Source organism: Prosopis cineraria, unplaced genomic scaffold (assembly GCF_029017545.1).
Source record: "Prosopis cineraria cultivar Desert tree isolate PC_DT_omini unplaced genomic scaffold, ASM2901754v1 PC10, whole genome shotgun sequence".
Lineage (NCBI taxonomy): Eukaryota > Viridiplantae > Streptophyta > Magnoliopsida > Fabales > Fabaceae > Prosopis > Prosopis cineraria.
Genome location: NW_026555341.1, coordinates 795,708 through 813,749, shown reverse-complemented (window position 1 = coordinate 813,749; position 18,042 = coordinate 795,708). Strand labels below are relative to the sequence as shown.

General features: G+C 33.5%; 3 protein-coding genes across 7 annotated transcripts; 2 read left to right on the top strand and 1 right to left on the bottom strand.

Annotated features, from left to right (window-relative positions):
* The first annotated feature begins 946 nt into the window (after positions 1–946).
* LOC129321879 (rac-like GTP-binding protein RHO1) lies at positions 947–4,776 on the top strand. Its single transcript, XM_054967821.1, has 8 exons — positions 947–1,118; positions 1,392–1,569; positions 2,276–2,363; positions 2,449–2,558; positions 2,755–2,818; positions 4,007–4,071; positions 4,180–4,245; positions 4,332–4,776. The coding sequence occupies exons 2-8, from the start codon at positions 1,471–1,473 to the stop codon at positions 4,428–4,430; spliced, it is 591 nt and encodes a 196-aa protein (XP_054823796.1). The 5' UTR covers positions 947–1,118; positions 1,392–1,470; the 3' UTR covers positions 4,431–4,776.
* A 2,289-nt stretch (positions 4,777–7,065) lies between these two features.
* LOC129321877 (GDSL esterase/lipase EXL3-like) lies at positions 7,066–9,164 on the top strand. The gene is made up of 5 exons (XM_054967815.1): positions 7,066–7,477; positions 7,581–7,711; positions 7,960–8,193; positions 8,281–8,536; positions 8,628–9,164. The coding sequence occupies exons 1-5, from the start codon at positions 7,192–7,194 to the stop codon at positions 8,819–8,821; spliced, it is 1,101 nt and encodes a 366-aa protein (XP_054823790.1). The 5' UTR covers positions 7,066–7,191; the 3' UTR covers positions 8,822–9,164.
* A 56-nt stretch (positions 9,165–9,220) lies between these two features.
* Positions 9,221–11,938, bottom strand: LOC129321878 (F-box protein At4g35930). Of its 5 annotated transcripts, none has more exons than XM_054967819.1 (6): positions 11,677–11,935; positions 11,508–11,566; positions 10,896–11,336; positions 10,041–10,115; positions 9,817–9,926; positions 9,221–9,740 (listed from the first exon to the last, which is right to left on the bottom strand). In XM_054967819.1, exons 3-6 carry the CDS (start codon positions 11,244–11,246, stop codon positions 9,479–9,481), a joined length of 798 nt encoding a protein of 265 aa, XP_054823794.1. In that variant the 5' UTR covers positions 11,247–11,336; positions 11,508–11,566; positions 11,677–11,935; the 3' UTR covers positions 9,221–9,478. The 5 variants fall into 5 exon arrangements, with proteins under 5 accessions (XP_054823794.1, XP_054823793.1, XP_054823795.1 ...); XM_054967818.1 differs by having other exon boundaries at positions 10,896–11,325; XM_054967820.1 differs by lacking the exon at positions 11,508–11,566 and having other exon boundaries at positions 10,896–11,325; positions 11,819–11,938.
* Between the last annotated feature and the right edge of the window lie 6,104 nt (positions 11,939–18,042).

Here is an 18,042-nt window from a genome sequence, read left to right as displayed (position 1 = left end):
ACAAGATTTATAGATATATATTGATTGATTGATTGATATATTGGTTCATAACTAAACCGGTTCGACGTTTCATTAGAAGCACAATCATCATCGTCAATCATCAAATATTGAATAGAGTGTGAGTTTGCCCTTGCCAAGCTTCGCTAACTAGTTTTGTCAGTTTTCATATCTTGCCCCAAAAAAATTATCCAATGAAAGTTTGTATAACAAAATCTATGATAAAAACCAATATATGTAATAGGTGAATAATATGACTCGTTAAAAAATTTAAAAATATTTTTTTTATTATACGAAAAGAAAAATATTTTTTTTATTATACGAAAAGACAAACTCTTTAAATTGGGCTTGTTTAATTATATATTAAGAATTAAATCTCAGCCATTTATTTGAAAAACGAGACTTCATATTATTTTATCATGGCGTGCTCCCTTTTAAATTATAAAAGATTTTTAAAAAATATTTTGATTTTAAAATGCGAAATACTTTAAGAAAAATAAAATTTTATTAATAAATTTTTTTAATATTTTTTACAAATAGAATATTAAATTAAAAATATTTTAAAAAATTTGTATTTATATTTTAAAAAAATTATAAAATATATTTAATAAATTTTATTAATATATATATTTTTATTTAAAAGTATGTTATAATTTCAAAAGGAGATAGTAGATAATTTAATGGTGTTCCAAACCTAAAAGCTTGAGTTTCTTCTACAGTTGGCCTTCTCGCAGATTTCGTATGTAAATTAACCGTAACTTTAAACTTTTTATGCACTATTTTGCCGTTATCAAGAAAGTATGCCCTCAGACGACGAAAGGCAATTAAACAAAAGTGAAAATTTTAAAAAGAAAAAAGAAAAAAAAGAAAAGGAAAACTAAGCAAATCCGTGAGCCGAGCAGGAGTCAGGCAGGACAGGACAAGGTCCTACTCTTATCATTGTGGGGAGCCGAATTTGCTCGCGACGAAGTCGTCATATGAAAATTGACAAAAAAAGAAATTTTACAAGTTTAGAAAATCATAAACAAAATAACAATAATAACAGCAATAGAGAGGGGATTGTTGGCGGAGATTGGTTCGCTCAACGAACGCTTCTACGGCAAAATTTCCCGGCCACAGTGGTTTGTTTCTCTCTCTTTCATCTGCATCCGCACACCGCAATGAATAATTCTGTCTTTCTCCATAAGCATTAGGTTTTCCTAATTTCTCCAAAAATTTCCATCGTTTCGTTGCAAGATCCTATCTTCTCCTTATTCTCCACTCTGCATTTTACCATTAGGGTTCGAAAACGTCTAGGCATTCTTTTTGTTTTTCTTTTCTTTTCGTTTATTTATGGAAGGTTGTTCTTTTTCTGCATTTGCGTTTTGCTTCATACGGATGTGTAATTGAAGCAGAAGCTACAGAAGGATAAATCAGAGGGCCGTGTGATCGTGTCCTCAGGCGAAGATCTGAGGCTTTCAATATTCAACAAAAATGAGCGCTTCTAGGTTCATAAAGTGCGTCACTGTTGGGGACGGAGCTGTGGGCAAGACATGTTTGCTAATATCCTATACCAGCAATACCTTCCCCACTGTGAGCTCTTGTTATTTTTTCCTTTGTCTTTTGAGCATGACACCAAAATTTGGGTTTTTGAGGCATTATAATGAGAAACGGGAAGAAGACATAAATTAAATGGTGTTGTTTTGGAAACTTAGTTTGGCAGGAGTAATGAAACAATGAATCCCCCCCCCCCCCCAAAAAAAAAGAAAAGAAAAGAAAAGAAAATCTTTTTCTTCAAACTCAAAGGAGGTATTCTGCTACTTATGTTGCATATAATCTGTTTGGGAGAGGAATGGAGAAGACGACATTGGGTGGTTAATGCGGTATTTTTGTCGTTTTAAGTCCAACATGATTAGCACTCCAAAAGTATTTAATGAATTAATCAAGGTTTGAAAAACCTTGTCTTGACCTGCACGTTAGATTATATCTTGACCTATGTAGCAAGAACACTGCATGAAAGAGTTACGTTTGTGTCAGAGCTAGGCTCAAGTTCTATATCTGTATCAATGTCCATGCATCTTGGGTTTTGACAAATGATCCTTGCCCTTTTATTTGAAAGGAATGAGAATCCATGAAGTGGTGTTTTGATTACCTTTTTAAAGTAGAAGCATATTTTGATGACACACTATAATGGATAATCTGCAAGGTTCGGTGTTGATCTCATATTTGTAAGCTAACTTGAAAAAGGAGAACATTATCATTTTACTTTTTTTTTTTTTTTACATGTGCTCATGAACAGGATTATGTGCCAACTGTTTTCGACAATTTCAGTGCAAATGTGGTTGTCAATGGAAGCACTGTTAATTTGGGTTTGTGGGACACTGCTGGTAATGCTGCATAGTTACTTTTTTTCGCTGCAACTTTTTATTGCTACTTCTTTCTGGATTTTTATTTTATTGTTATGTGGAACAGGGCAAGAAGATTATAACAGATTAAGACCTTTGAGTTACCGTGGTGCTGATGTTTTTATACTGGCTTTCTCTCTCATAAGCAAAGCCAGTTATGAAAATGTTTCCAAAAAGGTACCATGTTCCTCTGTATTTGGGAGTTGAAGCATCATCTGCTAGGTTTTTTCATTGTTTGAATTCTCTCATGCTTATCTATTGGAACATTAATATCACTGGCTTCATTATGATCTGCAATGAACAATATACTGAACTTACTTTTATCTTTTTAATAAGATTATCCAGATTGTTAATTTTTTGGTTTCATTTCCAGTGGATTCCAGAGTTGAAGCATTATGCACCTGGTGTCCCCATAGTTCTGGTTGGCACAAAGCTTGGTGAGTTTATATGAATAGTATGACTTTTTAGTTGCTTCCTTGCAGCTTATAAACTATTAATCTTAGCAGCTCTTTCGGTTATTATGGTTACATACAATTTCTTATTTTTTATTGGTCAACTTCTTGATTAATGTCTTTAGAACTGTCCAATATCAATAACATGGATGATTTATAATGTTTTGTGATGTTCATTTTTCTCCAGTGATGAACTGTTGTATAGGTTCTTACTTGTCAGATGGCAGCTGAGAACTCCTGGTTCTTTTAGTGCCTTTCTACTGGATTTTTTTTCTTTCCATTTATTCCTTGAATAGTTGACGTTGCCAATTTTTGGATTGTTATACCCCTTTTATCCTTCCTCCTAGCATCAGTAACAAATAATTAGACACTTTTAATCACCGAACATGTCAATATTATATTTATTTTCTTTTTATTTTTTTCCTCTTTGTGAGAATAACTAGATTGAACACACTGGGGATTCTAGTGCAATGCTAGAGGTCTCAGCTGTCTTGCTTGACTGTGTAGCTTTTTGGTCTAAGGAGAATTTATCAAATCCAAAATGCTCAGAAGATTGGTATTGCTCAGTTGTGGTTCAGAGGCTGAATTTTCCATTCACTGAAAATGTTTCAGCGTTTGGCTTATACTAATGATGTTTATATCATTCTTCTTCATCTTGTAATTTTTAGGGACTGCAACTTTGATTGCTGTCCTTATGGTGTGTGAATTTACAGATAGCCTTTTAGGCAGTCTTTATATTCAGATGTGTAACAATTTAATTTAAAATATTTTCGTGGTGACTTTCTTATTTGCTTGTGGCTATGGATTCTTTTTGTATGAAGGGAACTTGTGAATAGGGAACGTGGGGTGGAGTTGGAGCCAAACTTGGGTGAGGTTAATGTGTTAAATTGTTGCTCTTCATAAGAGTGCTTTATTTTGCACATTTAAATTTTTATGTAGAGGAATATTTGTTTGCCTTTGTATGGTTTAGTGGAGCGCTAGCTATGGCTTGTCTTAATTTGTGCTGGCTTTTTTTTTTTTTTTGGGGGTAGCATGCACTTTGTTTTATATAAAATAAATTTTAAAATAGAGTTGTGTACTCAAAAAAATTATGAGGACGATTTGGATCATGTGACGTAAAGAGGTTTTACCAGTTATTTAGCTGAGTTGTGTTGAAATTTTTTGCTGCGGCAGACCTTCGGGATGATAAGCAGTTCTTCATAGACCATCCAGGTGCTGTACCAATTACCACGGCTCAGGTAAATATGATTATTGTTGCTTGTTAATGTTGTTTACATTTAGGACATCTCTGGAAGCCTTTTACTCAAAAGGAGAAAAAGAAAAATTGACATTGTATTTCATCCAAGGGAGAAGAGCTTAGGAAGCTTATCAACGCTCCTGCTTACATTGAATGCAGTTCAAAAACCCAGCAGGTATTAGTCGAGTCTGGTATTGACTTTCATCTGACGAGTAAATTTGAATGTCTAAATTTAAAGATTTGCTGTGGACTTCACTGCAGAATGTGAAGGCAGTGTTCGATCAAGCCATAAAAGTTGTTCTTCAACCACCAAAGCAGAAAAAAAAGAAAAATAAAGCGAAGGCTTGTTCCATATTATGATTTACTAGGTGTAAACATTGGACAGCCCTCTCTGTTCCGCCTGTTCCCCTGCCCTTGTTGCTCTTTAATCTTTCATTTTGCAGCCGAGGAAGCGAAAATCTATGTGGGTGTTGGTCTGACGGTGCTCTAGATCTTCTCGGAGCACAAGGTGGTTTTGATTCTTTACTTTCTAGGAATTGCTGTGAACTCTAATTGTCAAATTTACACTTCATTGTTCCCCACCTTTTTCCTTAACTTGCTGTTTTGATTTATGTATTAATAGACTGGGATCTCCCAGTTAGGAGAACAACCTTGTTTGCTTACATACATACATACATACATACATACAATTAATTTATTTGTATTCTGTTGTTGGTTTTAGGAGTAGGGTGGAAATGCTATTTTCTCTTATATTTTTTAGTCACTTGCATTTATCTACGAAGATGAATGGTCTCGACATAAAAGAAAAGGGAAGAGAAAACTACTGAATTTAAGATGAATGATTGGAAAAATGTAAGTTTTAGTTCCTAAAACTTTCCTCACTTATTAATTTGGTTCATATAATTTATTCATTATTAATTACATCTATGTAAGTTTGTAATTATACAAAAGTATTCTTTATGATTTGAATATGACAGTAGGAAAAACGAACATGGTTTACTTTGGGAAAAGTGAGTTTAGATTTTTTTTTACCCCTCACCGTATGGGACATAGAATTTACAAACTCTCTCTTTTAAAAAGTGTGGGGTGCCATTGACCCAAGGGACTCTTAGCTAAAAGAAACATTATATATTTAGTTTTATATTAAGTTTCTTATTTTTAATTAAACTAAAATATGTAGATCTGTTATTGATTATTTATTTTGTAACAAACTTTTGTTATTACAAGTATGAAAACAAAAATACTTAAATAGATTGAGTGTATCACATCATTTATAGCCTGTCCAATAAAAACATGATATTTAAATGGCATGGAATATAAATTGATTATGATATTAATGATAGTTGAAAGAAAAAAGGTAAAAAATCAAATGTGTATTTTGTTATAAAAATAAAATTAATTTAAAAAATGTCGCACGAGATTTTATTTAAATTACTTGAAGCATTTTAATTGGATAAATCACAAATGACGTGATGTACTTGGTCTACTTAGGTATTTCTCATAGCATGAATTACTTGTCTTTATTTAATTGAATAAAAGTTATTGAGTATATAAGGTTAAGTATTTAAGTTTTATTTTTTTCTTCTTATATTGTTTTCAAATCACAAAGTTTACTTTTGTATGATTATAAAACCACAAAGACAAGATTGATAATGAAAGTATGGGGATAAAAAATTTTATTTCATCAAAATGATTTTCTCTCCATGAACTCAAATTTCTCAGTTGTAAATATAAAAAAATATTTGTTGAATTCTTGTATCTCCAAGAAAAATGATAATATATATTTGCATGTTTTGAGTTTAGATAAGTACTACATGATCCCTAATATAAAATGAAGTTAACTAATTCCACACTTATTAAGAAATATTGGGTATAAAATTGAAATTATAAAAGAATGGTAAATTTTTAATTTTATCCTTCTTTACAACTAATAACCATAATAAATTGTTTAAGAATTCAAATCACAATAAATAAATGAAGGGAAAAATTAAAAAAATGATTATTCTAACTTCATCTTTTGTATTATATTAAGGATTAGAGCGAATGCATAGTTGGAATTAAAATCAAATTTAATTATAATTTACCCCAACAAAAGTTCACGTCACATCTGGAGTAAGGGCCTAAGGGGGAGAGGAAAGGGGGGATGGACTTGTAAAGATAGAATAGGAATTGAATTAAAGAAAACTTGGTTGAGTTAAGATTTATTCCTTTCAATTTTATTTATAAATCACTTTTAATATGCTTCATTAAAATAAAAAAAATTAAATTTTATTAATTTTATTTAAAAATTCAATACTTTATTTCTTTTAAATATGTATTTTAAAAATAAAATACTCTAATATTCAATAACCTTTCTAACATTAAATAGAAGTAGAAAAGTAAAGATGGATGCAAAAATTATAGAAGTGACATATAAATAAGATTAAAATAAATATTCTGTCTGTCCTATAAAATAGAACTAAATGGGCATATGGTAAGGATTTCACAAAATTTTTGATTCAAAATCTTTTACAATCAATGCAAAATAAACACAAAAAACATACACAAGATACCATTCTTTTGGGTTGACAAAATATCCACACACTTAAAAAATGAATTTAAATATCTACAGAAAGGTCAAATTTGAGGGTCACTAAATTTAAACAAATATTATTTCAAAATTATTGGAAAACTTTTTTACTTTCTTATTTATATTAATGCATTAGTTTTAATTTTATAAACCATTTGGTGCCCGGATGATAGTATATATGAGTCATAGAGGATATATGAATCACGTTGGAATGAGCAGAGGTTCAATCACGCGAGAGGCAGCATGAAGATTTTGTGATTCAGCCGCTCTGCATGAAATGTTGTCAAATAATTCTCTTTATTTTCCATTAATTAATGAGCAGGCTTTATTTACGGATGAAGAGTGTGTCACATAATACTCGTCAAACATTGGATTTCGTTAGAGTACAATCTTGTGACGGAAAATAGCATTACTAATAGATGCAAATTTACGTTTATTTCTAATGTACAGAGTATCTGAGATAATCCAATAAATTAAGTTCTCCCCCCAAAAAACACTCAGAAGGATCCAAAACAACAGAAGTTCATTTACGTGGTGTCAAGTCACTTTAACATGGATCCTCTATTTCAGAAGCTTCTTTCTCAAATAACTTCAGTCATTCTTTGGTTCTCTGCCGTAGCTATCATCTTTGAACAAAATGGCTCTGCGATGAGTCTGCCAAACAATGAAACTATACCAGCAGTCTTTGCTTTTGGAGACTCCATAGTTGATCCAGGAAACAACAATTACATCAGCACTCTAGTCAAGTGCAATTTCCCACCATACGGTAGAGATTTTGCTGAGGGAAATCGTCCAACTGGGAGGTTTAGCAATGGTTTAGTCCCCTCAGACTTTATAGGTGCTGTGCCATTTGTATTTTTCATTTTTTTAATACCAGTACAGAAACTAATGGATATTTTCTCGCTCATTTTTCTCACACGCTTCTTCTTCTGCTCTCTCAGCTGGAAAATTTGGTGTCAAGAAGCTTTTGCCAGCTTATCTGGATCCAAGCCTGAATCTCCAAGACCTCCTCACCGGTGTGAGCTTCGCCTCTGGTGGTGCTGGATATGACCCTCTCACTGCTGAATTAGCGGTACATGACTAACCCTGCATAACATTTTTTAGGTGTCTGAATTAGTTAGAGTTCGCCCAGAAAATTATGGCATGAAAAGTATAATATCTTAAGCAATTAGTAATGCGATGCTAAGAAGGAAGAAACTCCTTCAAAGTTATCATTTTTTGCAAACATTTGATGACAAGCATCTAAGGAACATGTGTTTTATAGTTTTGTTAAGGATATCATAAACCTTACTTTAGTTGACTTTCTGTTTGTTGGAAAAGGCTGTAGTTCCGTTATCAGATCAGCTGAACATGTTCAAGGAGTACATAAAGAAGATCAAGGATGAGGTTGGGGAAAGCAAAACGGCAATTATAATATCAAAGAGCATATATATAGTCTGCACAGGAAGCGATGACATTGCCAATACTTATGTTCAAACACCAATCAGGCGACTCCAGTATGACATTCCATCATATACAGACTTGATGGCTGCACAAGCATCAAACTTCTTGCAGGTGTGTGCTTTCGTATTCGATCCACTAGACAAAGCTTTATGCTGTATATTATAACGGGGAAAAAAATTAAAAATGAGTGGAAAGCAGGAGCTTTATGGAATAGGTGCTAGAAGAATTGGAGTATTTGGTATAACAGCAATAGGGTGCATGCCGTCACAGAGAACAATTGAAGGAGGCAACCTGAGAGGATGTTCATACAATGCAAACATAGCAGCATTTCTGTTCAACTCCAAGCTCACTTCTGAAATGGGTGCCCTTAACAGGAAGTTTCCAGAATCTAGGCTTGTCTATCTTGATGTTTACAACCCATTGCTTACACTTCTTCAAAACCCATTTATATATGGTAATCCTTCATACTCTTACCTTACCACCAAAAGGTGAGAGTTGCAGATTGTAAACAAGTTGATCCATTGATTACTTTGGTGGCGTTTCAGGTTTTAAAGTGACAAACAAAGGGTGCTGCGGAACAGGATACATAGAGGTAGGCATCTTGTGCAACCCTTACAGCATAAATACGTGTTCAAACTCCTCAGACTACATATTCTGGGACAGCTACCATCCTACAGAGAAGGCGTATCATCTCCTTAGTTCTCTGGTGCTTGAAGATAAAATTAAGGACTTCTTCTAGAAAAAATTTCCACTCTTAATTGAAACCGCTACTTCATTATGGTTTTTGATTTTCTAGCAACTCAGTCTCTCTTTCGTGTTCCCTTACCCAATAACCGAATTATATCCTGAAGCATTTATGCATCTTGACTCGTATTTGGCATTGCAACAAAATGCAACCTCTTGAACAGATATTTATGTAGAAACACTCTCCTATGGAAGTTCTTCAAATTTCAACTTTTTTCTTGGTTACATTTCTAAAAGGTAACGCAATACCTTGAATAAGTTTATGCAAAGTATTCGGCTTCCTTTTGGTGTGAGGAAACATTACGATACGCAGGAAATGCGTGTACTGGAACACAACTGCATTTCATACCAACGTGAAAGAGCAACTAATTGTCCATGCAGAAACTAGCAAATGTTTTGACATACACAAGTATTGATAACATATAAAGTAACCCCACGTCTATTTCATAACCTTCCTCATTTTAGACCTTTGAAATATACACCCCAACCAAAAGGCCACAAAAGAAACTAGGATAAAGCAACTATACACAAATATTGGATTATTGTTATTCTTACTGCTACTGCTTGTAGAAACTAGAGCCAGGGAAACTATACACAGTAGAAAAGCATGAGGCGATGAAAAAGATTTGTATGTATATATAGCAGGATTACATCAGCGAAGTTTATTCTGAGCAACAGCCTGACATAATTCATCCTCATAGAACAGAACTCGATTAGAAGCCAAGCTTTTGGATAGGGGTTTTGGTAAAACTGATGGCATCATACATCGAGAAGGGAATGCTGACTCCTTGAAAAGGACAACTGCAACCTGCCGCATCTCGGAAACTTTTAGGCGAGAAGGTGGTCGTGGTCCATGTCTGGGTGCTTTAGGCGCATGCGGACTTGAAATCTTCATACCCTTCCCATCGCCCTTGCTACAATTGAAGTGCACAATCAGAAACACATGCACAAGAATGCAAGAAAAACTAACTGTAAGCGTTAAATGCCTACCACAGAAAAGGCCAATGCTCAGAGGGACAAGGAGTCGTTGTACATAACATTTCCTGGCGGGAGCGATCTGGGGTGGTATAATTGAAGTGGAATTGCCTTGCAATCAAAACCTTGTATAACACAGAACAGATGATGACCACTGTCAAGATTGCAAACAACCAAACCACTTGTACAGAGCAACCATTCAAGGCAAGAAATACCCAACAGTAGAAAGACAGACTTACTGCTTTTCTAATCCTCTGAGAAACATGGAAGACTGCCTTCAGTTGGTCATGGTGCAAATGGCACAATATTTTGACCTCAAATTGCGAAAGAAAGGGGAGTCAGCGCTACAGATTGAGATAAAAGCACTTGAAAATGGCAATGCATGCACAGGTGACTGCAATAGTCTAATTGGACGAGTAAAATGCCAAACGGAGAAAAAAACGAGATTCACAGTATCTACTAACATCTAGTTTTATAGCTTTGTGTGCAGGGGTATGTCTGTCCATAATCCAATGTAATTTAAACTTATTATCCCTCTTTTCTTTCTCTGTTTTTTCCGGAAAAGGAACAACAAAGGCTGAGTGCACGTGTTCGTGCAGTTTTTTTTCAAGATAGTGCAGCTTTGGTAGGTTAATTAATACCCTAAGCCCCGTCAATATTAATAAATACTGCCATTTAGATTATAACACAATCCTGTGAACTCATTCAACGGTACAACCAGCAAACATAAGTTTACATTCTTAAACACTAAAGAGAAACAGCCAATAAACGAGTCCATCAAAAAGAACGATAATATGAATGACCCCTGCAAATCTTTAAGAAAGGGAGCTGATGATAAGAGCACATATCGCTTCATAGGGCTCCTTAAAAACGGAAACAGGTGATGAATAAGGTATAACGTGCTTTTAAATCCACAAGACAGTCAAACATGACACCCTTTGTAATAATATGCTACCCTTGGTAATAAACAAAATAATGAAGTAAAAATACTCAGGACAGTCAAGCAGGACAAAACACCATATGAAATCGTGATTTTAAAGATATAGATCTACCAGTGCTGAACTTCAAAGAAAGAAAATGTGCATTAACCATACCAATAAATCCATGGGAAGAGACTCAAGCCTTGAATCTGATTGGCAATCTTCAATTCGAGGAGTCTTCGGCGTAGCAGACAAATAATTTTGTTTGGCCAAATTCACAGGTGATAACATCAAAGGGCTTTTATCATGTACTTTGTTTTCAGATGCCACACTATTCTCTGTTTTCCTTGAATGCAAGATCGCCACTCTTTTCTTTCTAAAATTCCTATAAGACTTGACAGTGGACGACTTGTCGGATCGAAGCTGAGCGAGAGCACCTGGTTTCAGATACTTGTTTGAGTTGGGAAATGGTCTGGTTTGTTTACTTCTCTTCCCATCCTTCTCTTGCGGAGACGCTTTCCCCATGCTTTTTACTTTGTACGCCTTGGATTGATGTTGCCCTAACTATAAGACCTTACTCCTCTTAAATTATCATCAACCTATCCTGAAACACAGCTACAAGAAATTGCCTCAACGATGTCAAAGAAACAAACTCGGTAAACCCCAAAAGAAATTCGAAGTAGCTTGCCAAATCATCGCTATTTCAGTAAACCCAGAAGGTAGAGCTCAAATACCAAAAAGAGTAGACGAGATTTACGTGAATAGATATTACAGACTTCGACGAACCTATCAATAAAACGCGAAAGAAGGCGGCAAGTAGAAACCACGAAGAATCCCAATAAAGACTAAATAACAGACAGATTGAAACCAGATCAGAGAACTTCATGGAGAGTGTTTAATTTAAATATTGAAACACGAAATCAATCAGGCACAGAAAAAGCAATCAGGGACGTACCTCAGAGAGTTGATAGCAGAAATTCTAGAGAGAGAAAATATGAATTTGAGGTTGACAGTGACACAGCAAATATGAGGGTCGGGGAGGGGGCTGGAGAGGGGGAAGGAGGAAAGCAATTGGGAAGGTAGGGTTTGCTTTGCACCTTTTTTTGAATTTGCTTCGAGTGCCCGCCAATTTTTCCATGGCCTGTTTCTCTTGAAAACAAATTTCATTGGATTCCTGATTTTTGCCGACCGCGGGAATTTCGATGAATTGGATCGGATACACAACTAATGCATTAATTGTGACTTTTTTTTTTCAGTTAAATTGATTTTCAAAACTAGGGTACGAACAAATAAGAGGGAAATTGAAAGTCGGTGATCTAAGCGGAGAAATACAAAGCAAAATGATATCCAGTATCAATTTCTTAATTAATTGAAGTTAAATCAAAATATATTTTCTCCAATATTGACAAAATTTTAAAATCCAGCCTGATTTTAAATAGAAAGCAAAAATATAATAGTTAATTTTTTTTAATCATAACCCTGGTTAATTGTAATAAATTGTTTCATATTTTAATTTCTATGCCATACTTTGTATCATCATTATTTTTAGTAGAAGACGAAAATAAAAAAAATCATATTTTTTACAAGTTTAAGATATGGATTGTAACTCTTCAAAAATCATGAAATTAGTCAACTGTGTCCTGTAATTAAAATGGGAGAAATTAATAAATTTGTGAAACAAGCGTGACATAACGAAAATGAGAGGTAGGAGGAATGGGAAGCGTGGAATGGATTTGGTAGAGAGCCAAGTGAGGAAGGGGCAAGCGCGTGAGTCAATGAATGCGCAGCTGTAGGAATTGAGACTTTATGGCATCAGCTTTCCCCCGTGAGTTACCGCTCTTGACCACATCCACTGCAGGGACCCTGACGGAACAATTACATGCAAAAACAAAAACAAAAAATAATGCACTGATTTGAATTTAGTAATTATAAATACTGAATAATTATATCATTCGAATTATTAAAATATATATTAATATTTTAGATAAATTTATTCATTCATTAGTTTTGGATAAAGTGTGAATTTAAAATTATTAATTTAAATTTTAATAATTTACAAATACTTAGTACTTGTATTAAAAATAACCATCCAATCCAAATTCAGCATCCAAAAGTCAGAGCTTAAAAAGAGGGAGGAAATGACTTAAGAAATTCCAGATAATATCACTTAAGTTCCCTAGAATTGGATTAACGTGAGTTCAATCCTGAGAGATAGATAAATGTCATTTAAAATTATGAGAGACTTTAGTGAAATTAAAAATTAAAGTACATTTTTAAAGAGCTATTGTTTAAAAGAACGTTGACAACTTACTACCTTCTGCCATGTCAGACTTCAAGTTGTAACCTCGTACCTGCAAGCAAAATCTAGTGTAATTTATCAAATAATATTGCAAAGTATAATCTTGGTAAACTGTAGATCTACGATTCTTTAAACAATAATGGTGGAATCCTTTTTTTTTTTTTCCTTTGAGTTTCTACATATCAGTATCAAATAAGCTTGTTTTGGCCAAACAAAAAGTATCAAATAAGCTTAGTTTTGTGCGCAATAAATTTGGAATTGATTATCTAATTCTTTAAAGTAAAAAATCTTTAAATTACCGGGAAAACAAATTTAAAGGAACCTTGACAAAAATAAGAAACGTTGTTCTATGTGTAACAAATTGATATATCTTATTATTGACATTGACGCTGTTCAATTCATATAGTATTTAGGCACCCATATTTTATTTGTAAGCATTCCCAAAGGTCTAATTTTTAAAAATAAAAAAATTATTAAAATATAACACAAATGAGATTTAATTGGGATCTATTAAATTAAATTCTCGATAAACCTTGTAGCATTTAATTGTATTGTAAAGATATCAACGTAATTCTCCTTGATTTTCACACAATTAGGACCTTAATTAGGTGCAAATAGCACATGTTATAATTCGTTTTATTGTCAACACCATAACCCTCACAGTTTAAAAGTTACAAGAACAAATAAACATTATCATGCATTACAACATTGAAACCACCAAAGGTTTATTAACATCTTCTCTAGAAATATTGCGTATGGCATTTACGTGCCAGTAATAATATACCTAACTTCATTGGCGATCAATGCACGGTATAATTCATATAATTGATTGTCATAAACATACCATCTTGAAAACGATGCACGGAGATTAATTCTAGTTGTAACTATTAAGCTAGCAATACTTCTGAACAAAACTGTGCAGAAACATTACACACACACATATATCAAACTGTTACAACTATAGTTGTAAATTTATGGAAAAAAATGTTCCATAATAACTTGCCTTCGGCACATCTATGCTTGTTTTCCCCCCGAAGAGCCGGGGACAGTGTTGTGCTCTGTGTCGGGCCTAACTACCTTCTTCGTTGTATCAACTGCCACGAACTGCCTTCTACAGATCAATCTATTCACCTCCTCTCTGTTTTCTCTTCTCGTTAAAACACTTATTGCTTTCAAGTCACGCTCTGCTTGTGGCTCAATATAGTTTTATTTACTGAGTTGCACTCAGTATTCAATATGAAGACAGTTGATCGTTTTTTTGCTTTTAATGAGTTAAGTACGAAAAAATGCATGGCATGATAATCCAGGCATTGTTTTTAAATCAGCTGAATCATTCTGGTTCCAAATAAAGCAGGTGAATTATACAAATCTTCAAGTGCAATATCGCGTGAAAAAAAAAAAAAAATCGTTGACTCCAGGATCGGTAACTATATTTGCCAATAAAAGGATACTACTTGGCTTATTACTAATATTCGTCAGGAAAAGATTTGAGGCAATAAATAGAGGAGATAATTATGTTACCTAAATAAATAAATAAAGGAGATAATTAAATTAAGAGAGAGGCATATTTACGAGTGACCCGACTCCTTCAAGTTACCTCTCAACTGAAAAGTGTCCAATCCAATCTGACTAATGAACGGAGGATAACTGGTTCGGGAGTTGCATGAGACAGCGAGCCCACAATCCGATGAGAATGGTGCCATCCTGCAATCAACAACGGAAAATGAAAGCCTCCATTGCCTCGTGCACTCTCTAGCAATACTTTTAAAATCGACCTGAATATTGAATTAAAAAAGTCAAAAATTCATGATTTGAATGATTTAATCGGATTGGATCAATGATCAAACTGATGATGTAATAGTTAAATTATAAAATTATATATTTATATAATAATTTAAATATAAAAAATACATATAAAATTATTATTTAACTTACAAAATTAAATATTTTAAATTTATCATGATTTAACAAGTCATATAATATAACATAATATAAAATGATTAAAAAAATAGTCACTTTTTAAAAGAATTTGATAAAAAAAAGTTTTTTTGAACAGTTAAATTTTTGGAAATCGAATTTGATTTTTGGCTTGGTTTAAAATGACTCAATCCAACTCAATTTTTAAAATAATTTTTTTATAAAAATTAAATTCAAAATTAAACCGATCGACGGTCGAGTCAGTACAATTTGACTTTAAAAACATTGCTCTCTAGCCTCCATTGCCATCGCATTGTGGTAGGCCCCACGCAGTTGCCAACCCGCATCCCGTGAACTGAATTCACAATATTACCCCTCTTTCTTCGTTTAAATCGCGCCCTTGCCATGTTTCACGTCTCCCGTATTATTACTCATTTGTTAGTTATCAATGTAATCTTATTAATCTTGCGTCCCCTTTCGCGAAACTCTACGCGCTTTGTTGTTCAATGCCGGATGAACATGTCTTTGGTGCTATGACGCAGAATCATACAATGTACTGTATCAATCTATCTAATCTTTCTACACGTTTTTCTCTGTGACACAAATTTCTTGTGCGTTTGATTTTTAATTTATTAAAAATTCATTTAGTGAAACTTAATTTAATAAAAATCAATTGTTATAATAATATTTATATTTGAATATATTTTTTAAAAATTTAGTTCAGTTAGCTAAAAATTATTTAAAATATAAATAGTAAAATATACTTTTAAATATTATTCTCTATATTTTTTAAAAAATAAAATGATAAATATTAAAAATATTTTAAACTTTTAATATTTATAAAGATTAAATGAATTTAATAATTTAAAATATTAGTAATAAATTTTAACATATTTTTAATTTTTATAATTTTATTAGTAATATTATAAATGTTAAAAGTTTAAAATATTATAATTTTAATTTTTTAATCTTTAAATATTATAGATATTACTCCCTTCGTCTAAAAATGTAAATCATTTTTAACCTAATTTTACCCCATAATAAAATAGTTACCTACTTTCAAACTAACTGTATCTTTTTATATTTACTCCTATCAAACACCCCACAATAAATATAAAGTCATTATCAATATGGGTACTTTTAAAATAAAATAATAATTATACCTCAAAAGACTTCAAATGTTTTATATTTTTTAACATTTAATTTCTTAAAAATGTCTTATATTTTTAAATAAAAAGAGTAAAGGTTTAAAATATTTTTAATCTTTATAATTTTATTTTTAGAATATAGAGACCAATATTTACTGTTTGTTTGGATATGATGAAAAACTTATTTTTTGGGTCAAAATTGATTTTTGAATTAAAGTTATCCAAAAATCACAATTTTCTCATGATTAATTATTTAAATCAAAATCACGTTTTTGATTAAGATGAGAAAAGTGGCTTCTGGGTTTCAATTATATCATCAAATGTGCTCACTATTTGTCAAAAATTTCATGTGCCATATGTACCCTTCAATCGTATTTTTTGATATCTATCCACCTCCTGCGTTTGAATATGCAATCAATTGTTCTCCTTTTATCTTTCATCACATCTCTATGCCAACGTAGTTGAGTTAACGTGCTCATTTTTTGCAAAAAGTCTGAAGGCAAGCACCATGTCACGGACTGAGAGTCTGGCGCAGCATACGACGCCCGTGCGGCGTCCTAGAGGACCCCATAATCCTCAGGACAAGCCTTACCACATACGGATCGCACTGGTTTCGCTCTGCCATGGGCTCATCAGGGAGGCGGCACCAGCCCCCGACCAGTTGTGCACACAGTCCGAAGACTGAGGCAGAACACTCCCAATGCCAATGTCGCCCCCTTTATCCATATTGTGCGAGGCTAACCAGCAGATCGTTCATTATCTTGGTCTTTACACGGTCACGGAGATATCACCCGTGACATTCTCCCATACCCAATCTAGCACACCCTCGTGCTAGGGGAGAAAGACTCCGCTCAAGGATCGTACGTACAGTACTGCCACAAACACATCAGCTTACTGTTGAGTGGCCACCCGAGTCCTGCACTCTTCGGACCCACTTGCACCTGCGAGCCAACAGGAGTGGAGTCGACAACGGCCAACCTTCCCGCCCGAGTCCCCACTTTTGGACCCACCTTTTCGGAGGCCTTTCTGGAGCAGTGCCGAGGTCGACCAGTCCCAACATGGGACCCCACAGGCACACGACAGTAAAGTACGTCCTGCTCTGATACCACTTTGTCACGGGCTGAGAGTCTGGCGCAACACACGGCGCCCGTGCGGCGTCCTGGAGGACCCCATAATCCTCAGGACAAGCCTTACCACATACGGATCACACTGATTTCGCCCTGCCATGGGCTCATCGGGGAGGCGGCACCAGCCCCCGACCAGTTGTGCACTCAGTCCGAAAACTGAGGCAGAACACCCCCAATGTTAATGTCTCCCCCTTTACCTATATTGTGCGAGGCTAACCAGCGGATCGTTTATTACATTGGTCTTTACACGATCACGGAGATATCATCCGTGACAACTAGCAGTAAATAATAACAACATTAAATTAAATTTAATATTATAATATAATAAAATTTAAAATTTCTATAATTAATCAGGTATAGGTAGGATAACGTTTTGCAATAGGCTATCCCACAGAGCTTCTTTGAACAAAATAATTGATTGTATAGGTAAAATGTTAATATTAATATAATTAAAATTTCTATAATTAGTCAGATATATATGTTAAATAATATATTTTACTTCTTAAATAAATTTTAACAAATTTAATAATAATATATTCAATTTTATCAATAATTTAACTTTGACAAGCAATGTCTTTTTATGGTAATTTGTGTTGCTAAATTTGATTCGTACTAAATCATCTAAACATATTCAATTCTATTAAAATTAATTCTAAAAATACAATATCCAAATAATTTACGTTATAACATAATCAATTATAATAAAAATTAATCATATTAATAAATTATTTTTATAATTAATTATACTCAACTGAAATTCAAATAGACTTTTAAATTGTTAAAACTACAGGGATTGAATTGTAAGAGGTAAAATTTAAAATTGAGTTATG